This window comes from Trachypithecus francoisi, unplaced genomic scaffold (genome assembly GCF_009764315.1).
Source record: "Trachypithecus francoisi isolate TF-2019V2 unplaced genomic scaffold, Tfra_2.0 Lachesis_group10, whole genome shotgun sequence".
Taxonomy (NCBI): domain Eukaryota; kingdom Metazoa; phylum Chordata; class Mammalia; order Primates; family Cercopithecidae; genus Trachypithecus; species Trachypithecus francoisi.
In genome coordinates, this window is record NW_022681455.1 from 115956144 (window position 1) to 115979388 (window position 23245).

The following is a 23245-nucleotide window of genomic DNA, read 5'->3' on the forward strand; positions in this document are numbered from 1 at the left end:
GCAGTGGGCTGAGATTGTGCCATTGCACTTCAGCCTGGGTGACAGAGTTAGACTCTATCTCAAAAAAAAGCAAATGAGCCAGGCGTGGTGCTATGCATCTACAGTGCTAGGTACTCAGGAGGCTGAGGTGAGAGGATTGCCTGAGCCCAGGAGGCATGGGCTGCAGTGAGCCAAGACTGCACCACTGCACTCCAGCCTGGGTGACAGAGCAAAACCCTGTCTCACAAAAAAAAGAAAAGAAAAGAAAAAAAATTTTATGCAGATGGTCAGCTGAGCGTGATGGCTCACACCTGTAATCCCAGCACTTTGGGAGGCCAAAGCAGGACGATCACTTGAGGACAAGAGGTCAAGACCACCTTGGGCAACACAGCAAGACCCCATCTCTACAAAAAAACAAAATAGGCCAGGTGCAGTGGCTCATGCCTGTAATCCCAACACTTTGGGAGGCTAAGGCAGGAGGATCACTTGAGCACAGGAGTTTAAGATGAGCCTAAGCAACATAGGGAGACCTTGTCTCAAAAAAATAAAAACAAATTAGCTAGGCATGGTGGCCAATACCTATATTCCCAGGTATTGGGAGCAGGTCCCCCAAAATTTGGCCATAAACTGGCCCCAAAACTGGCCATAAATAAAATCTCTGCAGCACTGTAGCATATTCATAATGACTCTAATGCCCAAGCTGGAAGGTTGTGGGTGTACTGGAATGAGGGCAAGGAACACCTGGCCCACCCAGGGTGGAAAACCACTTAAAGGCATTCTTAAGCCACAAACAACAGCATGAGCAATCTGTGCCTTAAGCACAGATGTGCTGCAGTTAACTAGCCAAACCTATTCCTTTAATTCGGCCCATCCCTTCATTTCGCATAAGGGATACTTTTAGTTAATCAAGTTATCTACAGAAACAATGCTAATGACTGACTTGCTGTTAATAAATATGTGGGTAAATCTCTGTTCGGGCCTCTCAGCTCTGAAGGCTGTGAGACCCCTGATTTCCTACTTCACACCTCTATATTTCTGTGTGTGTGTCTTTAATTCTTCCAGCGCCACTGGGTTAGGGTCTCCCCGACCGAGCTGGTCTCGGCAAGTGGCGCCCAACATGGGGCACGAATCCAGGTCGAAGGGTCACCAGAGCGACGGTTGGAACAGAAAACTAGCTGGAGGACACCCAAGTACTCTTAAAGCAATCACCGTAGTGAGTAAGAAGGGGAGCTCGGAAGCTTCAGGGTAACAATCGGACAGGTGTGGGGTCTGGTTTGTTTCACCTTGGAACTTTTTCACACTGATGAGGAGGAGGAACGAGAGTATAGTGAAGTAACAGAAGAGGTTACAGAGCATGTTTATCAGCTAAAGCTAAAGTGGCAAAGGAAGGAGAGGTTCATCCCTACCCTTCTGCACTCCCTCATTATTATTTTGAAGAAAAAGACCCTCAAGATTTTTCTTTCCTGGAGGACACTGGGCGAAAAGTAGTTGCCCCAGTGACTGTTCAAGCAGCACCTCGAGCAACCGCTCTTAGTTCTATTCAGGCAGGAATTCAGCAAGCTAGATGAGAGAGTGATATAGAGGCTTGGCAGTTCCCTGTTAGAATACACCCCCCAGATCAACAGGGAAATATTACAGCTACATTTGAGCCGTACATTAAATTGCTCAAAGAATTTAAACAAGCTATAAATCAGTATGGACCAGGTTCTCCTTTTGTAAAGGGACTGTTAAAGAATGTTGCAGTTTCCAGTTGGATGATTCCTACTGACTGGGATGCTCTTATTCAAGCTTGTCTAGCTCCGGCTTACAATTTAAAACTTGGTTGGCAGATGAAGCTTCCATTCAGGCTGCTCGCAATGCCCAGGCCCAACCTCAAATTAATATAACTGCAGACCAACTTTTGGGGGTTGGCGGCTGGGCTGGTTTAGATGCACAAGTGGTCATGCAGGATGATGCCATAGAATCACTTAGAGGAGTGTGCATTAGAGCTTGGGAAAAAAATCACTTCAGGTGGAGAACAATACCCTTCCTTTAGTGCTATAAAACAGGGACCAAGAGAACCATACGTTGATTTTACAGCTCAGTTACAGAAGTCCCTCAAAAAGATGATTGCAGATTTGGCTGCTCAGGATATAGTGTTGCAGTTATTAGCTTTTGACAATGCTAATTCCGATTGCCAGGCTGCTCTGTGACCTATTAGAGGGAAAGCACATTTAGTTAATTATATCAAGGCCTGTGATGGTATTGGAGGTAATCTGCATAAAGCTACTTTGTTGGCACAGGCAATGGCAGGACTGAGAGTGGATAAAGGAAATACTCCATTTCCTGGAGCTTGTTTTAACTGTGGGAAGCATGGTCATATTAAAAAAGAATGTAGAAAAAATCAGCAAGTCAGGCTGCCAGATAGAGGAAAAAAGAAAACTACCGATCCTGAAATATGTACAAAATGTAAAAAAGGAAAACATGGGCTAATCATTGTCACTCTAAGTTTGATAAACATGGGAACCCGATTTCAAGAAACATCATGAGGGGCCCATCCCGGGCCCCATTCTAAACCGGGGCAATTCCAGCTCAGGCCATTCCCTCACCCCTGTACAATGTCTGTCCCCCGTCACAGCCGGTAGTGCCACAGTAGATTTATGCTGCACAAGAGCTCTGAGCCTTCTGCCTGGGGAACCACTGCAAAAGCTTCCAACAGGAGTCTGTGGACCCTTGCCAGCAGGGACAATAGGATTACTTTTAGGAAGATCGAGTTTAGGTTTAAAAGGGATACAAATACATACAGGAGTCACTGATTCAGATTACAATGGGGAAATTCAAATTTTTGTATCTACTTGTTCCCTGGAAAGCAGACAGGAGAGCACATAGCACAGCTCCTGACTGTGCCATATGTAGGAACAGAGAAAAGTGAAATTAAACCAACAGGAGGATTTGGAAGCACAAATAAACAAGGCAAAGTAGCTTATTGGGTAAATCAAATTACTGATAAACGTCCTATCTGTGAAATAACTATTCAAGGAAAGAAATTTAAAAGTTTGGTAGATACAGGAGCAGACATTTCAATCATTTCTCTACGGCACTGGCCGTCTGTGTAGCCAATTCAAGCCACTCAATTTAACATAGTTGGAGTTGGTAAAGCCTCTGAAGTATTTCAAAGTAGTTATATTTTGCATTGTAAAGGGCCCAATGGACAATCTGGGACTATTCAACCAATTATAACTTCTATACCTATAAATTCACGGGGAAGAGACTTATTACAACAATGGGGAGCACAAGTTCTAATTCTAGAATTAGATAGCCCTCAAAGTCAACATACGATACATGAAATGGGGTATGTCCCTGGTATGGGACTAGAAAAAAATTTGCAAGGTTTGAAAGAGCCACTTAAAGTAGAAAAACAAAGTTCCCGCCAAAGATTAGGAAATAATTTTTGATGGCGGCCATTGTTTAAGCCTCCAGAACATATACCTTTAAAATGGTTAACAGATAAGCCAATTTGGATAGAACAATGGCCTCTAAGTAAAGAGAAACTGGAGGCTTTAGAGACATTTAAATAATTAAAAAATGGGCACATAGCTCCAACATTTTCCCCTAGGAATTCTCCAGTTTTCGTAATTAAGAATAAATCAGGTAAACAGATAATGTTAACTTACTTAAGAGTCATCGATTCAGTTACACAACCTATAGGAGCAGTACAGCCAGGATTGCCTTCTCCTGCTATAATTCAAAAAAAACTGGGCTTTAATAGTCACAGATTTAAAAGACTATTTCTTTAGTATCCCCTTAGCTGAGCAAGACTGTCAACAGTTTGCATTTACAATTCCTGCAGTAAACAACCTGCAGCCTGCTAAGCATTTTCATTGTCTTACAGATGGGTCTAGTAATGGTAAAGCTTCTTATTCTGGCTCGAAAAGTAAAGTTTTTCAGATGCCCTATACTTCAGCTCAAAAAGCAGAGCTTGTAGCGGTAATTGAGGTATTGACTGCTTTTGATATGCCTCTTAATGTGATTTCTGATTCTTCATACGTGGTTCATTCCACACAGTTAATTGAAAATGCTTGGCCGGGCATGCTGGCTCAAGCCTGTAATCCCAGCACTTTGGAAGGTTGAGGTGGGTGGATCACGAGGTCAGGAGATTGAGACCATCCTGGCTAACACAGTGAAACCCCATCTCTACTAAAAATACAAAAAAATTAGCCAGGCATGGTGGCGGGCACCTGTAGTCCCAGCTACTCGGGAGGCTGAGGCAGGAGAATGGCGTAAACCCGGGAGGCAGAGCTTGCAGTGAGCTGAGATTGCGCCACTGCACTGCAGCCTGGGTGACAGAGCCAGACTCCATCTCAAAAAAAAAAAAAAGAAAATGCTCAGCTACAATTTCATACAGATGAACAACTAATGCTTTTATTTACCCAGCTGCAAACAGCAGTTAGGAGTAGAATGCATCCTTTTTACATCACTCACATTAGGGCTCATACACCTCTTCCAGGACCTTTGACTGAAGGGAATCAAATAGCTGATCACCTAGTTACTAAGGCAATATCTAATGCTAGACATTTTCACAATTTAACCCATGTTAATGCCTCTAGTCTCAAATGTAGATGCAGCATTACCTGGAAGGAAGCTAAAGCTATTATCCAGCGATGCCCAACTTGCCAAATGGTACATTCCTCACCTTTTACAGGAGTTAATCCTCGAGGACTGGAACCTAACTCTCTTTGGCAAATGGATGTCACACATGTTCCCTTGTTTGGGAGACTAGCTTATGTACATGTATGTGCGGACACCTTTTCTCACTTTGTCCAGGCTACATACCAATCAGGAGAGTCTTCTGCCTGTGTTAAATGTCATCTTTTGCAGTGTTTTGTGGTGACGGGCATTCCAGCTTCTATTAAAACAAATAATGCTCAGGCTATACTAGCCAAGCTCTAGCTACATTTTTCTCTATGTGGAATATTAAACACATTACTGGTATCCCATACAATTCTCAAGGACAAGCCATAGTGGAAAGAATGAATCTCTCCCTAAAACAGCAGTTGCAAAAGCAGAAATCGGGAGACAGAGTATATAGAACCCCACAGATGCAACTGAATCTAGCATTATTAACTTTAATTTTTTTGAGCCTGCCCAAAGGCCAGATGTTATCAGCACATAAACAGCATCTACAGAAACCACCTGCAAAGACAGAAACAGAACAACTGATTTGGTGGCAAGATCCAATAACAAAAAGTTGGGAAATAGGTAAAATAATAACTTGGGGTAGAGGTTATGGTTGTATTTCTCCAGGCAAAAATCAACAGCTGATTTGGATACCATCAAGACACCTGAAACCTTATCATGAGACAGATGCCGAGGAAGAGACTCCGGGTGGATCCCGAGGACCACCCGGTTGCAGCCATGTCGAGACTGATGCTGACGACGGCCCCAACTGTCATGAGCAACACCCATCGAACATAGCCACCCACCTGGGGACAGATCAAGAAGCTGTCACAGATGGTGGAAGAAAACCTGAGGAAAGTGGGATAACCAGTCACAACGAATAACTTAATGGTAGCTATGATAGCGGTTATCACCACTGTCGTGAATATTCCTTCAATAAGGACTGAAGAGAACAATTACACTTATTGGGTATATTTATCAATCTTGGCTAGCAGTAATGCCTGAATGCAATCACTCTATGACACAGTTACACATGCTTTCTGATCTCAGTATTTACCATAAAAAATCTGCTCCTATAATTAAGGCATACCACCCTCAAAAACCTATTTGTAAACAGGATTACACTCAGTTAGAAAAAAATGAATGTAGGCAGGGCGCGGTGGCTCAAGCCTGTAATCCCAGCATTTTGGGAGGCCGAGACAGCTGGATCACGAGGTCAGGAGATCGAGACCATCCTGGCTAACATGGTGAAACCCCGTCTCTGCTAAAAAATACAAAAAACTAGCCGGGCGAGGTGGCGGGCGGCTGTAGTCCCAGCTACTCGGGAGGCTGAGGCAGGAGAATGGCATAAACCCGGGAGGCGGAGCTTGCAGTGAGCTGAGATCCGGCCACTGCACTCCAGCCTGGGTGACGGAGCGAGACTCCGTCTCAAAAAAAAAAAAAACAGAAAAAAATGAATGTACTTGTTTAGGAAGATTGCACTGCAGAACAGGCAGAGGTGCTGCACAACAATTCCTATGGAAGCATTATTAATTGGTCCCCTAAGGAAATGTTTAGCTTAAATTGCACCTCTCAGTCTACGAGCCTCAGTCACACTACGTTAAGATGATCTGAACAAAATGGTAAGATTGCAGAAATGATAAGAAGTACAGCAGAAGTTCCTATTATCTGGAAACATGGCGGTATAGTGGCACCTCAACCTCAAATGATATGGTCCACTCTAGGAGCTTAACATAAGGATTTGTGGAAACTATTAAATGCTCTTAATAAGATCAAAATTTGGCCGGGTGAGGTGGCTCACGCCTGTAATCCCAGCACTTTGGGAGGCTGAGGCGGGCGGATCACAAGGTCAGGAGATGGAGACCTCGGTGAAATCCCGTCTCTACTAAAAATACAAAAAATTAGCCAGGCGCAGTGGCGGGTGCCTGTAGTCCCAGCTACTCAGGAGGCCAAGGCAGGAGAATGGTGGGAACCCAGGAGGCGGAGCTTGCAGTGAGCCAAGATTGCGCCACTGCACTCCAGTCAGGAGGACAGAGCGAGACTCCGTCTCAGGAAAAAAAAAAAAAAAAAAAAAAAAAGATCAAAATTAGGGAAGAAATAAAAAAGCCTCTAGAAGGACACTCAACAAACTTGTCTTTGGATATTGCAAAATTAAAGAACAAATATTTAAAGCATCCCAGGCACACTTGACCTTAATGCCAGGAACTGGAGTGCTTAAAGGAGCTGAAAATGGATAAAAACACTTGGAAGCTCTGTGATTTCAATGATGTGTTTTTAATCTGTGCTGTTTGTCTTTGTACAGTCTGCAGATGTGGACCCTGACTCCTGTGAGAAGTAGCTCACCCTGACAAAGCTGCCTTTGCTTTTATTCGATTTGCAAATCAAAGAAGGGGGACATGTTGGGAGCAGCCCTCCCCCCAAAATCTGGCCATAAACTGGCCCCAAAACTGGCCATAAACAAAATCTCTGCAGCACTGTAACATGTTCATAATGGCCCTAATGCCCAAGCTGGAAGGTTGTGGGTTTACAGGAATGAGGGCAAGGAACACCTTGCCCGCCCAGGGTGGAAAACCACTTAAAGGCATTCTTAAATCACAAACAATAGCATGAGTGATCTGTGCCTTAAGGACATGCTCCTGCTACAGTTAACTAGCCCAATCTATTCCTTTAATTAGGCCCATCTCTTCGTTTCCCATAAGGCATACTTTTAGTTAATCAAGTATCTATAGAAACAATGCTAATGACTGGCTAGCTGTTAATAAATATGTGGGTAAATCTCTGTTCAGGGCTCTCAGCTCTGAAGGCTGTGAGACCCCTGATTTCCCACTTCACACCTCTGTATTTCTGTGTGTGTGTCTTTAATTCCTCCAGTGTCACTGGGTTAGGGTCTCCCTGACCAAGCTGGTCTTGCAGGTATCAGAGAGGCTGAGGTGAAAGGATCTCTCGAGCCTGGGAGATCACAGCTGTAGTGGGCCATGATGGTACCACTACACTCCAGCCTGGGCAACAGAGTGAGACCCTGTCTCAAAAAAATTAAATACAATATTAAAAATAAACAAACAAATAGGCCAGGCACAGTGACTCACGCCTGTAATTCCAGCACTTTGGGAGGCCAAGGCGGGTGGATCACGAGGTCAGGAGTTCAAGATCAGCCTAGCCAACATGGTGAAACCCCATTTCTACTCAAAATACAAAAATTAGCTGGGCGTGGTGGCACGCACCTGTAATTCCAAATACCCGGGAGGCTGAGGCAGGAGAATGGCCTGAACCCGGGAGGTTATAGGTTGTGGTGAGCTGAGATCACACCACTGCACTCCAGCCTGGGTGACAGAGCAAGACTCCATCTCAAAAAATAAAAAAATAAATAAATAAATAAAAATAAACAAATAAGCCGGGCGTGGTAGCTCACGCCTGTAATCCCAGCACCTTGGGAGGCTGAGGCGGGAGCACCACTTGAGGTCAGGATTTCGAAAGCAGCCTGGTCAACATGGTGACCATCTGTACTAAAAATACAAAAATTAGCCAGGTGTAGTGGCAGATGCCTGTAATCCCAACTCCTCGAGAGACTGAGGCAGGAGAACCACCTGAACCTGGGAGGCAGAGGTTGTAGTGAGCCGAGATCATGCCACTGCACTCCAGCTTGGATGACAGAGACTCCGTCTCAGATAGATAGATAGATAGATAGATAGATAGATAGATAGATAGATAGATAAACAAGCAAACAAATAAATGAAATAAAATAATTAGCTAGTTGTGGTGATGTTCACTTGGAAGGGTGTGGTGGGAGGCTGAAATGGAAGGATCACTTGAGTCCGTGAGTTCAAGGTTACAGTAAGCAATGATTGCACAACCACACTCCAACCTGAGTGACAGAGTGAGACAGCTCCTGTCTCTAAAAAAACAAAAAATAATCCTAGTAGTTCCAGGCAAGAAAGTAATTTAACATGTTTTTCAGTAGCAAATAAATTATACAGGTAATAATGAAAGATAGAAGCCTAGAAAAGTGGTGTTTCTATAAATTAACATGTTTCATAGAATGTTTTGAATTGTACTTTCTATTTAAAAAAAATTCACACATGGCTGGGTGTGGTGGCTCACATCTGTAATCCCAGCACTTTGGGGCGCCAAGGCAGCAGGATCGCTTGAGCCCAGGAGTTCAAGAGCAGCATGGGCAACACAGTGAGACGACATCGCTACAAAACAATTTTAAAAGTTAGATGGGCACGGGTGGCATATGCCTGTAGCCCCAGTTACTCAGGAGGCTGAGGTCGGGGGAAGTCAATTGAGCCTTGTAGTTGATTGAGGCTAGCGTGAACAACAGAGCAAGACCCTGTCTCAAAAAAAAAAAAAAAAGAATTCATGTATAGGAAATTCAGGCTTCCAGAATTCCTTTTTTCTTTCACTAAAATATAACTTAAATTTAATTATAACTTGATGGGATAAATTATTGAAAATGGCTACTAATGAAGCATTTAATATAAACTTTGAAAACAGTATCACAGGCAGGGTGCTGGTGGCTTACACCTGCAATCCTAGCACTTTGGGAGGCGAAGGCAGAAGGATCACTTTAGCCCAGAAGTTCGAGACCAGCCTAGGCAAAATGGTGAAACCCATCTCTACAGAAAATACAAAAATTAGCCAAGCGTGGTGATATATGCCCGTAGTCTTACCCACTTGGGAGGCTGAGGTGGGAGAATGACTTGAGTCCTAAAGGTTGAGGCTGTAGTGAGCTGAGACTGTGTCACTGCATTCCAGCCTGGGTGATAAACAGAGACTCTCTCTCAAAAAAAAAAAAAAGAAAGAAAGAAACAAAGGAAGGGAGGGAGGGAAGGAGACAGAAGGAAGGAAGGAAGGAAGGAAGGGAAGGAAGGGAAGGAAGCGAAGGAAGGCAAGGAAGGGAAGGAAGGGAAAGGAAACGAAACACAGTACATTTTTTACTTTTATCCAGATTCATTCTGGATAAAGGCAAAAAACGAAAACTCTGAACCAAATGAAACTGCTTTAAAATGTATACTTCTGATCCCATGAAAGTATCTCTGTGTTACACCCTGGCAGATTTCATGTTAAAAAAAAAAAATGTTTGTGTGAAAGATGGAATGGTGGATGGAAGGCAGGAAGGAGAAAACCAACAAAGAAATAATTTACATATAAATTATCCACCAGGAGGAGCAGAGTCATCAATACAATTTAGATTAACAATAAAGAAATAAGGTCTTTCATCACAATTAAAACTTTAAATATTAATATAAACAGTGGGCCGGGTGCAGTGGCTAACGCCTGTAATTCCAGCACTTTGGGAGGCCGAGGAGGGTGGATCATAAGGTCAAGATTTCAAGATCAGCCTGGTCAACTTGGTGAAACCCCATCTCTACTAAAAACACAAAAATTAGCCAGGCATGGTGGCAGGCACCTGTAAACCCAGCCACTCTGGAGGCTGAGGCAAGAGAATCACTTGAACTGGGGAGGCGGAGGTTGCAGATAGCCGAGATCATGCCACTGTACTCTAGCCTGGGTGACAGACAGATCAAGACTCTCAAAAAAATAATAGTAATAAAAACAAAATAGTGCTTATTCAAAGTGTGCGTCTGACATTTAATACTGAAAATTGATATTTTACTCAGCTTTTTGTTTTTTTGTTTTGAGACAGAGTCTCGCTCTGTTGCCCAGGCTGGGGTGCAGTGGTGCGATCTCGGCTTACTGCAACCTCTGCCTACCGGATTCAAGCGATTCTCCTGTCTCCGCCTCCCAAGTAGCTGGGATTACAGATGTGCACCACCACACCCGGCTAATTTTTGTATTTTTAGTAGAGACGGGGTTTCACCATGTTGCTCAGGCTGGTCTCAAACTCCTGACCTCAAGCGATCCACCCACCTTGGCCTCCCAAAGTGCTGGGATTATAGGCATGAGCCACCAGGCCAGGCCAGCTTTTTGTCTTGATAACAGAATGAAAGGTAACAGTCATTCCCCGTATATTAACACTTTCAATGAACAGCCTGTATAGTTATGTAATTCTTTCCTTTTTCCTGTCTGCAGTTCGTTTTGACCACATGCATTGAAATGTAATGTTATATCTATTAAATCCTTTTTTTCCCCCCACACCTGTCGATAGAGGTTAAAAGGCCCACACTTGGAGGGGGCAGGTGGCCCCAGTTATACGCACACAGTGCTGTGGTGCTGCAGCCTGAGCCCCACGGCCACAAAGAGAAGCAGTAGGGTATCTGCTGAATCTTAGTAAAACGTTAGTTATCTTTTATATTTGTTTTTCTAGTACTTCCTTTGTATTGTGTTTTTAGAAAAGTACTGATCTGCAATAGACTGAAAATTTTAAGTTGGGGTCCTTCACTATAGATAGCAATCTGCTGTAATGTTAACTTTAGAGAGCTATATTGTGTTACAATGGAGAATGCCCTTGGTTGTAGGAGACGCGTTCTAAAGTATTAAAGGCTGATGTGTCACAGTGTCTACAAGTAAATCTCAAATGGTTCAGCCAAAACAAAAGAAAAACCCAGATACAAATGGTGAGAGAGAGGCAATACATTAACTGGTGGTGAATCTGGATGATAGGTATGTAGGTGTTTGTTTTAACACTATTCTTGCAACACTTCCGTAAGTGTGACATTTTTTCAGAAGAAGAAGTTAGAGAGAAATTTTTAATAATAAAAAGTTTTGTTCCATACCATTTATAAAAGTGATAATGGCCAGGGAGAGTAGTACAACCCTCAAGTCCCAGCTACTTAGGAGGCCGAGGCTGGAGGATTGCTTGAGCCCAGGTGTTCAAGACCAGCCTAGGCAACACAGCCTTTCTCAAAAACAACCCTTTCTCAAAAACAAAACAAAACAAAACAAAACAAAAAAACTGATAATGTCAATTTTTTCATAAATATACCCTCACTAGATAAATAATTATTGAAACCATTATTTTTAAGAATAACAATTTTAGGGAAAATTGTATTTTCAGAGAGCCTACAGGTCTAATTAATTACTGCTAATGAAAATCAATGTGACCGCCCATAAATTTATCGATTGGTACTTTCTCTGTTCTCATTTAGTTCTAAATTACAAATCTGCTATTTTCACATAATAAAATTGAAATAAATGGGGGAGGGCAAATTACAGGTATGTGGCTCTTACCTAACAACCAGGAGACTAACCTGGTCAAGGCATTAAGCCCCTACTTAACCTATGGTAAATAAACCTTATTAATCAATCAGAAAAATATTATTAAGGGAAGAAAATAATATTGAGGCAGGGCACAGTGGTTCACGCCTATAATCTCAGCACTTTGTGAGGCCGAGGCAGGTGGATCACGAGGTCAGGAGTTCAAGACCAGCCTGGCCAACATGGTGAAACCCTGTCTCTACTAAAACTACAAAAACATGGCCAGGCACTGTGGCTCACGCCTGTAATCCCAGCACTTCGGGAGGCCGAGGCGGGCGGATCACTTGAGGTCAGGAGATCCGAGATCATCCTGGCTAACACAGTAAAACCCCGTCTCTACTAAAAATATAAAAAAATTAGCAGGGCGTGGTGACAAGCACCTGTAGTCCCAGCTACTCGGGAGGCTGAGGCAGGAGAATGGTGTGAACCCAGGAGGTGAAGCTTGCAGTGAGCCAAGATCGCACCACTGCACTCCAGCTTGGGCGACGCAGCAAGACTCTGTCTCAAAAAAAAAAAAAAAAGAAAAGGCCAGGCGTGGCGGTTCATGCCTGTAATCCTAGCACTTCAGGAGGCCGAGGCAGGTGGATCACCTGAGGTCAGGGGTTCAAGACCAGCCTGCCCAACATGGCGAAACCCCATCTCTACCAAAAACACAAAAATTAGCTGGGCGTAGTGGCACACGCGTGCAATCCCAGCTACTCGAGAGGCTGAGGAAGGAGAACTGCTTGAATCTGGGAGGTGGAGGTTGCAATCAGCTGAGATTGCACCCTGCACTCCAGCCTGGGCAACGGAAGTGAAACTCCATCTAAAAAAACACAAAAACAAAAACAAAACAAAACAAAAAAACTACAAAAACATCAGCTGGGTATGGTGGCGTGTGCCTGTAATTCCAGCTACTCAGGAGGCTGAGGCAGGAGAATTGCTTGAAATGGGATATAGGAGGCGGAGATTGCAGTGAGCTGAGATCATGCCACTGCATTCTAGCCTGGGCTACAGAGCAAGACTCCGTCTCAGAAAAAGAAAATAATACTGAAACCAAATTTGTCTCCTTGTATTTTCTTATCTGATTTCAGAGACTTCAATGAGGCTCAGATTGCAGCCAAAGAAAGTAATAAAGGGAAACATGACTTACCAAAAGTCACAAAACATGGCAATGATCAAGTGAAACAAAATACTTAACTCTTGTATTCCCTTGCTTCTGCTCAGCTGACCACTTTGTAAAGCTCAAAAACTACACTGCTATATGTGAAAGGACCTTTCTCATGCTCCCTGATAATGTATAGAGTCAGTTTTCCTTGAGTTCAAATATAACTCTCCCAAAATATTATGATGGATTGAAATGAGGACAAATGGCTAACGCCAGTTAGAGAGAGATGCTCATTTTTAAAAACACTAGTTTCAAAGTTTGTGAAACTTGGAAAAGTTTGTTAAAACTTTCAAAGTTTGGGCCGGGCGCGGTGGCTCAAGCCTGTAATCCCAGCACTTTGGGAGGCCGAGATGGGTGGATCACGAGGTCAGCAGATCGAGACCATCCTGGCTAACACGGTGAAACCCCATCTCTACTAAAAAATACAAAAAACTAGCCGGGCGAGGTGGCGGGCGCCTGTAGTCCCAGCTACTCGGGAGGCTGAGGCAGGAGAATGGCGTAAACCTGGGAGGCGGAGCTTGCAGTGAGCTGAGATCCAGCCACTGCACTCCAGCCTGGGCGACAGAGCAAGACTCCGTCTCAAAAAAAAAAAAAAAACTTTCAAAGTTTGTGAAACTTACCGTACTTCTTCACCAGCAAAATCAAACACCTTGGTGATTTTAACTTTTTCTGTTTCTTTAGGTTTCTCTAGCTCTTCTGCTTTTACCAACAATTTACTTGAACTTGTCTCTTCAGTCTCCTCTCCTTTCTACAAAAAAAAAAAAAAGGAATGTAATCAGTTTCACCAAAAGATGAACCATATTGTTTATAGCTACTTTTTATTATTTTTTTATTTGAGACAGCGTCTCACTCTGTTGCCCAAGCTGGAGTGCAGTAACACAATCTTGGCTCACTGCAGCCTTCCCACCTCCCAGGTTAAAGCAATTCTCCTTGCCTCAGCGTCCAAAGTAGCTGGGATTACAGGCAACCACCACCACATCCAACTAATTTTTGTATTTTTAGTAGAGACAGGGTTTTGCCATGTTGACCAGGCTGGTCTCAAACTCCTGACCTCAAATGATCCGCCTGCCTCAGCCTTCCAAAGTGCTGGGATTGTTGGCGTGTGCCACTGCACTCAGCCTACAGCTACTCTTAAATGTCTCATCTCTAATTAGTTAAAGGCCTATTGGAAATTTATATGATTAGAGAAGCTTATTCTCCTACCATAGGAAATGCTTTGCTTTTCACTTAGTACAACTGTTAACAAAAGGCATCTGGTCGATTTCCATAGGCTTCAAATGTCAGTAATGTAGGGTGTTTCTGGAGAGGCATTCACCTTATTAATCTCTCAACTTACCTTAACTTGTGTAGTTAGGGGCGCTTTTGATTTTGGTCCCACATCATTGAGGAAGCTGGCCCAGAGTTCGTCCTCCTTCTTTTTCCTTGCATCCTCTGATCCAATGCCTTTTTCCTGCTCTGCAGCTTCATCTTCCTCCTCACTACTGCTTCCCTCAGATTCTGAACTGGCATCCTCCTCTTCCTCTTCTTCTAATGAGAGGCCACCTTGTTTTCTCTTCCTAATTACCAGCAGTCACAGGGAAAAGGAAAGACAGACAGCGCAAAATGATTTCAGTTATCCCTCTCCCAATCCCAAACACAATCTTGTAAACCCGAGAACATTTTAAATTCTGGGACTACTGATTAATGAGTAGAAGAGGTGAATAGAAGAGGTAAGCTGAAATTTTGTAGAAGAAAAAAAAGAATTGAGAAAAAAAAAAAGAACTGAGCTCTTACTGCTAACTTTTCTCCAGTCACTTAAAATCAAAGTATGGCGTTCTCCTTCTAAATCAGGACCAGCTGTTTTCACAAAGAAAACATCCAAATCACCTAATCACAGAATTAATCTGCCCAGGAGGAATATTCTAAGAACATACTTTATGTGCCAGATATTGGTGACTTTTTAAAGCTACTCCATTTGTAGAACAAGTTCTATTGAGAAGAGCCTCAACTTTATTTGCACTATTTCTTCCAAGAGTTCTCAAGGAAAAAGAAAAAAATCCATGTTTCTTCCCACTTCCGGAACACATGAGAGCTGGAATACAGAAAAATTCAAGGACAGGCCAGGCGAGGTGGCTCACGCCTGTAATCCCAGCACTCTGGGAGGCCAAGGCCCACACAGATATTCCACTACCTTTTTTCTCTTTTTCTTCATATAAACTTTCATCACATCAAGATGAGACAAGGTCAGCACTTCAAGACCAGCCTGGCCAACATGGTGAAACTCCGTCTCTACTAAAAACACAAAAATTAGCCAGACGTGTTGGCAGGTGCCTATAATACCAGCTACTCTGCGGCTGAGGCAGGGAATTGAATTCAGGAGGCGGAGGTTGCAGTGAACAGAGATTACGCCACTGCACTCCAGCCTGGGCAACAGAGTGAGGCCCTGTCTCAAAAAAAAAAAAAAAAAAAATTCAAGAACAAAAAAACTGGGCCCAAGACTTATAAGAGTACATTGCTTCTTAGACTATTTTGACTTTAGGCGAATCCATCTAATACCTATAATTCTTTTTGCCTTTTCATAAATGATAATCTGCTTTTTGCTTCAATGCCCAGGAAGACAGAAACATCCAAGTGAGGTAAAAGACTTCTATGGAAGATGCCCTTATCTAAGTTAAATAGCCTCTCAGAATTTTCATAATTTTCATGGGAACATAAGCCCATACCAGGCCTATGTGAGGCAATTTGCTAATATCTGTATTTTTTAAATTTAATTGCATATATAACCTTAGATCAAACAATTCCACTTCTAAATGTTTCATTTACAGATATATTTATACATGTATACATTATATACATTTATGTATTTATGTATACTTTGTATACATGTATAAAAAGAATATTCACTGCAGTCTTGTTTGTTGTAGTAAAGACTAGATACAATCTAAACATCCCTCAATACAGGAAAGCCTAAATAAAGTAAGGCCTATTCATATACTGTAATACTATGAAAAAGAGGAGATACTGCCATGGTACCATCTCCGAGATGTGAAATAAAGAGAAATGAAAATGAGAAAATGAGTATGCTACTATTTATATTTTTTTCTTAAAAAAAAAAGGAAGAAAGAAAATATAGACATATATGCTTTTACATGCACAGACTATCCCTGGTAGCATAGTTCTTCAGAGGCAAAGCAACAAGGGCTAGGAACAGGGTAAACATCTTTTTAGGGACTTGAATTTTCTGTTTTAACCATATATACATATTACCTATAAACATTTTTTTTACATTAAAGTTCAAAATTTTTAAAGCTTTCCAGAGACCAAGAAGTTAATCCTAAAATAACAGCAAATGTTTCCCTCAAAGAGAAAAGGATTAGAAACTCTGGCTTCATTCAATCTATCATCAGATAAATCTTAGCAACCAGGATGGTTGTGACAATAGCCCTAACTCCTAAGGGCCTTGAGGGCAGCATCACCTGGCTGGAATGCTCTGGGCCTTTCTTTTTTTCCCTTGGGTTTTCTGTGTCTGCTCTTCACCATCCACTTCATCTTCCTTCACTAATTCATTTACATCATCTTCACTATACTCTCCACCTGAAATCACATTAACAGGGTGATCAGACAGGAATAAAGGTTTTCACATCAAGATGAGACACTTTCATTAATACAAGCTTTCACACCAAGACATTTTCATTAAGAAAAAGTGAATTTTCCGCCGGGCGAGGTGGCTCACACCTGTAATCCCAGCACTTTGGGACGCCGAGGCTGGCGGATTACAAGGTCAGGAGATCGAGACCACGGTGAAACCCCGTCTCTACTAAAAATACAAAAAACTAGCCGGGCACGGTGGCGCGCGCCTGTAGTCCCAGCCACTCGGGTGGCTGAGGCAGGAGAATGGCGTGAATCCGGGAGGCGGAGCTTGCAGTGAGCCAAGATTGCGCCACTGCACTCCAGCCAGGGGGACAGAGCAAGACTCGCCTCAAAAAAAAAAAAGTGAATTTTCCCCTATTCTTCCATTCTTCACCTAACGAAAACATCATTTCCTTGGGGAAGTCTTCTCTGCCCCTGAAGACTACCCTATGTTCTTCTACCCTAGGCTTGCATGGCAGTCTCTATTTCTGCTCCATAACTCATCCCACTTGTATTTAATGTTGGTAATTTCTGCTACGCTCTATATACTCCAAGAGGACATAAACCCTGTTCAACTTGAGTTTAAGTATTCGCTGAATGAATGAGTGAATGAACAGAAATTCCAATTCTACTAATGTGTTTCTCAAACAAGATGTACTACTTCATCTTGGGTATCTTTCAAATCTAATTTAAAAAACACTTTGTCTTCTCAATAAAAGAGGTTTAAAAGGAAACCTAAAGACTTCCAGTTAAACATAGCAGAAAGAACAAAAACACCCATGTCCCATCTTCAGACACTGACATTCAAGGGTCCCCAACAAAAGAGTGTTGCTTGGATGTCTGACCACATGCTGTGGTACCAGTCAATAAACCTGCCCCGCCCACACAGAGATTCCACTACTTTTTTCCTCTTTTACTTCATATAAACTTTCATTTGAAGTGTACACACCAAAAAACACATAAATCTAATATGCAGTTCAATGGAATGACACACAGTGAACACGCTTGCATAACCAGGGCCCCAGCTTGAGGAACTGAACATTACCAGCACCCCAGAAGGCCCCCTGTGCTCCCTTCCACTCACTAATCACTAATCTACCCTCAAAGGGAACCAATATCCTGACTTCTAACGTCACGGCTTAGTTTTGCCTGCTTTTGAACTTTCAACAGGAGCCTGCAGTGTGTACTCTTCTGTGTCTGGCTTCTTTTATTCAACATTTTGTTTGTGAAAGTCATCCACATTGTTGCAATGTAGCTGTAGTTTATTCATTCTCACTCCTAAATAGTAAATAGTATTTCATTGTATGACTATACCACCATCTGTTTATTCATTCTCCTGTTGATGCACAACTAGGTTGTTTCCAGTTTGGAGTCATTACAAACAGTACTGTTTTGATACTCCTGTACATCCAATCAGCTTTATTTATTTATTTATTGAGACGCTCTCTCACCCAGGCTGGAGTGCAGTGGCGAGATCTCGGCTCACCGCAACCTCTGTCTCCCAGGTTCAAGTGATTCTCCTGTCTTGGCCTCCTGAGCGGCTGAGATAACAGGAGTGCACCACCACATCCAGCTGATTTTTATATTTTTAGTAGAGATGGGGTTTTACCATGTTGGCCAGGCTGGTCTGGAACTCCTGACCTCAGGTGATCCGCCCGCCTTGGCCTCCCAAAGTGCTGGGATTACAGACATAAGCCACCACACATGTCCTACAATCAACTTTTAAATACTTCACTCATAATGTACCAAGGACCACCAAACACTTGAGAAAAGCCTCCAACATGAAAGGCAAGATTCAAGATAAACAGAAAGGAATTCAGAGGAAACAAAATTAGCGCAGAAAGAGGGGCTGGGGAGGAGGACAGACTAAAAACTTAAGGAAAAAGGCTTTGTAATTACTATCCTCAAAGAGATAAGAGAAACTGTGGTGTCCATGGAATAAAAATAAGACATTTAAAATAATTCAGAAAAACAACAAAACAAATAAAAAAGCTCGTGAAAACTAAAGCAATGATAAAAGAGATTAAAAAAAAGATAGACCAGTGGCTCACGCCTATAATCTCAGCCTTTTGGTAGGCCGAGGCAGGTGGTTCACCTGAGCCCAGGAGTTCAAGACCAGCCTGGCCAACTATGAAACCCTCTCTCTACAAAAACTACAAAAATTAGCTGGGCTAGTCTAAGCTACTCAGGAGGCTGAGGTAGAAAGATCACTTGAGCCTGGGAGGTCAAGGCTGGAATGAGTCAAGATCACACCACTGGGCCGGGCGCGGTGGCTCAAGCCTGTAATCCCAGCACTTTGGGAGGCCGAGACGGGCGGATCACAAGGTCAAGAGATCGAGACCATCCTGGCTAACATGGTGAAACCCCGTCTCTACTAAAAAATACAAAAAACTAGCCGGGCGAGGTGGCGGGCGCCTGTAGTCCCAGCTACTCGGGAGGCTGAGGCAGGAGAATGGCGTGAACCTGGGAGGCGGAGCTTGCAGTGAGCTGAGACCCGGCCACTGCACTCCAGCCTGGGTGACAGAGCGAGACTCCGTCTCAAAAAAAAAAAAAAAAAAAAAAAAAAAAAAAGATCACACCACTGAACTCCAGTCTGGGTAACAAAGCAAGATCCTGTCTCAAAAACATAAATACATAAATTAAATTTTTTTTTTTTTTTCTTTTTGAGAAGGAGTCTCGCTCTCTTGCCCAGGCTGGAGTGCAGTGGCCGGATCTCAGCTCACTGCAAGCTCCGCCTCCCGGGTTCACGCCATTCTCCTGCCTCAGCCTCCCGAGTAGCTGGGACTACAGCCGCCTGCCACCTCGCCCGGCTAGTTTTTTGTATTTTTTTTTTTAGTAGAGACGGGGTTTCACCGTGTTATCCAGGATGGTCTTGATCTCCTGACCTCGGCCTCCCAAAGTGCTGGGATTACAGGCTTGAGCCACCGCGCCCGGCCATAAATTAAAATTTTTTTAAAAGCGATCAGAAGGAGCCAGCTGTGTGAAAATCTGGAGAATAAGCATTTGGGGCTGAGGTGGAAACAATCAATATCCAAAATGGAATTCTGTTTGGTATCCCAAACACCAAGGACTAAGTGACAGTGTTTCATGAAGAGAGCAGTGAGTTCCTGGTTAAGACAGCAGTCTGAACACACAAATGTTAATTTTACTTCCTCCTGAACCTCAAGTAAAATCATCAGCACAAGGCTGGGCACAGTGGCTCATACCTGTAATCCCAGCACTTTGGGAATCCAAGGAGAGCGGATCACTTGAGGTCAGGAGTTCAACACCAGCCTGGGCAACATGCTGAAATTCCATCTCTACCAAAAATACAAAAAATTGGCCAGGCATGGTGGCGTGTTCCTGTAATCCCAGCAACTCAGGAGGCTGAGGCAGGAGAATTGCTTGAACCCAGGAAGCAGAGTGTGCAGTAAGCCAAGATGGCACCACTGCACTCCAGCCTGGGCAACAGAGTGAGATTCTGTCTTAAAAAAAAAAAAAAAAAAAAAATCAGCAGCACAAAAGGACTTTTGAAACATGTAAACCAGGCCGGGCGCGGTGGCTCAAGCCTGTAATCCCAGCACTTTGGGAGGCCGAGACGGGCGGATCACGAGGTCAGGAGATCGAGACCATCCTGGCTAACACGGTGAAACCCCGTCTCTACTAAAAATACAAAAACTAGGCGGGCGAGGTGGCGGGCGCCTGTAGTCCCAGCTGCTCGGAGGCTGAGGCAGGAGAATGGCGTGAACCCGGGAGGTGGAGCTTGCAGTGAGCTGAGATCCGGCCACTGCACTCCAGTCCGGGCGACAGAGCGAGACTCTGCCTCAAAAAAAAAAAAAAAAAGAAACATGTAAACCTACAATACTGGTAAGAAATGGTAAGGAGACAACAGCAACACATTTCCAGAACCTGGAGAGTAAGCAGCAATTGCTTGCAGACTTAGGGAAAGAAAAAGCCTAAGTTGACATGCAACGCAAAATCCTCAAAAGGCACTGGGACCAGAGGTAAAGGTGAGTTCCCCCAAACCAGGGGAAAGCTGTAAGAGAGGCAATTGGCTCTACACAGGTCTAAGCGATGGGCAACTAGTTCTACCACAGCACCCACCCCTAGCACCCAACCCCCAAGCAAAATCTGAAGGTTGTATCCTGGAGGAGTGTGGATTACGGAATGCCAAGCATAGCTGGAGGACATATAGGTACTTTAAGGAAATCAGGAATATTAAGCGACCAACATAAATACTAAGGCTAAATACTAAGATACCCAGCACTACTACCCTTTCCTTACATAGCTAGTTTTGCTTGCTACTCATATTTTGAAACTGTATTTAGGTAGGTCGTAAATCTATAAAGAAAACCAAGGCAGCCGGGCACGGAGGCTTATGCCTGTAATCCCAGCACTTTGGGAGGCCGAGGCAGGCGGATCACGAGGTCAGGAGATCGAGACCATCCTGGCTAACATGATGAAACCCTGTCTCTACTAAAAAATACAAAAAATTAGCTGGGCATGGTGGTGGACACCTGTAGTCCCAGCTACTCGGGTGGCTGAGGCAGGAGAATGGCATGAACCTGGGAGGCGGAGCTTGCAGTGAGCCAAGATCGCACCACTGCACCCCAGCCTGGGCGACAGAGTAAGACCCCATCTCAAAAAAAAAGGAAAAGCAAGGCACATGTCAATGTCAATGGTACAAATATTCTAGTTATTAAACTGGGTGGTGGGTACATAAGTATCATTTGATTAGTATTCTTTAAACTGTACATGTGATACTCTGCCATATATATATATTAAATATATATGTATTTCAGATTTTTGTAAATATAAGGAAAGCTCAGAGCTGGGCAAAGTGGCTCATGCCTGTAATCCCAGCACTTTGTGAGGCCAAGATAGGAGGATTTCTTGAGCTCCGGAGTTGGAGACCAGCCAGGGCAACATGGTGAAACCCTGTCTCCACAAAAAATACAAAAATTACCCAGGCCTGCTGAACTGTGCCTGTAGTTCCAGCTACCTGGAAGGCTGAAGTGGAAGGACTGATTAAGCCCGGGAGGCTGAGGTAGCAGTGAGCCACGTTTTCATCACTCTACTCCAGCCTGGGTGACAAAATGAAACCCTGTCTCAAAATATAAATAAATAAATAAATAAAAATAAATAACTCAGGGCCAGGCACAATGGCTCATGCCTGTAATTCCAACACTCTGGGAGGCTGAGGTGGAAGGATTGCTTGAGCCCAGCAGTTTGAGACCAGGCTGGGCAACACCGTGAGACCCCGTAACTACAAAAAAAAAATTTTTTTTTTTTTTTTTTTTTTTTTGAGACGGAGTCTCGCTCTGCCACCCAGGCTGGAGTGCAGTGGCCGGATCTCAGCTCACTGCAAGCTCCGCCTCCCGGGTTTACGCCATTCTCCTGCCTCAGCCTCCCGAGTAGCTGGGACTACAGGCGCCCGTCTCGTCGCCCGGCTAGTTTTTTGTATTTTTAAGTAGAGATGGGGTTTCACCGTGTTAGCCAGGATGGAAAAAATTTTTAAACATTAGCCAGGCACGGTGGGCACCCCTCTGGTTCCCACTACTTGGGAGGCTGAACGGAGGATCACTTGAACCCAGGAGGTCAAGGCTGAAGTGAGCCATGAACATGCTACTGCATTCCAGCCTGGGTGACAGAATGAGACCCTGTCTCAAAAACAAAAACAAAAACAAAAACCACCCCAAAATACAAAGAAACACAAATGTATTTACCTTTTTATCCAGCAGTCCCACTTTTATCCCAGAATATATAATAGGTTATTCACTCAGCACTGTTTGTAATAACAAAAAATTAGAAACAGCTCAAGTTGTCTCACAGTAAGTGACTGGCTGAAGAGACTATGGTCCATCTAAAGAATGGAATACCACATAGTCATTACAATGCAATGTGTAGAATTTCTATGTATTTACCTCCAAGATATACTCTTTTTTTTTTTTTTTTTTTTTTTTTTTTTTTTTTTTTTTTTTTTGAGACGGAGTCTTGCTCTGTCGCCCGGTCTGGAGTGCAGTGGCCGGATCTCAGCTCACTGCAAGCTCCGCCTCCCGGGTTTACGCCATTCTCCTGCCTCAGCCTCCCGAGTAGCTGGGACCACAGGCGCCCGCCACCTCGCCCGGCTAGTTTTTTGTATTTTTAGTAGAGACGGGGTTTCACCATGTTAGCCAGGATGGTCTCGATCTCCTGACCTCGTGATCCGCCCGTCTCGGCCTCCCAAAGTGCTGGGATTACAGGCTTGAGCCACCGCGCCCGGCCCGATATACTCTTAAGTTAAAGAGAAAAAAAAGGAGAGGAAAAGCAAAAGAACAGTGTATGAAATATGCCAGCTTTGGATGAGGAAAAAGGGGGAATTAAGAATATGCTTATGTTTGTTTATATACGGAAAAAGTGACACTAGAAGGATAAACAAGAAACTAATGAAAACAGCTCCTTATAAGGGTCAAGATAAAACAGAGTAGAAGCAAGAGTTCACTATGTTTATCTCTCTACAGAACTTTGAAAATCCCTTAAATTCAAAAGTTTGAATAAATAAACATAACTGTATACCAAAATGATAAAATAACCACATAAACAAAAGATTCCCAGGACTTTAAAAACAGTATTCCGACTATACATCTTCATCAAGATGCATTCCAAAGACAAAAAAATGTTCTACTCTGTGTAGTAACATCAATGTTGGTATTTTGAAACTATTTCCTTTATATCATA

At 43.4% G+C, this 23245-nt stretch overlaps 1 protein-coding gene across 4 annotated transcripts in view; it reads right to left on the reverse strand.

Moving 5' to 3' along the window:
* Positions 1 to 23245, reverse strand: part of CFDP1 (craniofacial development protein 1) — a 156875-nt gene that overhangs the window by 116713 nt on the left and 16917 nt on the right. For all 4 annotated transcript variants that reach the window (XM_033219040.1, XM_033219038.1, XM_033219039.1 and 1 more), the window contains exons 2-4: positions 16396 to 16513; positions 14277 to 14496; positions 13561 to 13688 (exon numbers count right to left, since the gene is read on the reverse strand). In XM_033219040.1, the coding sequence (XP_033074931.1) occupies positions 13561 to 13688; positions 14277 to 14496; positions 16396 to 16513 (466 nt within the window). The remainder of the gene's footprint in view (positions 1 to 13560; positions 13689 to 14276; positions 14497 to 16395; positions 16514 to 23245) is intronic.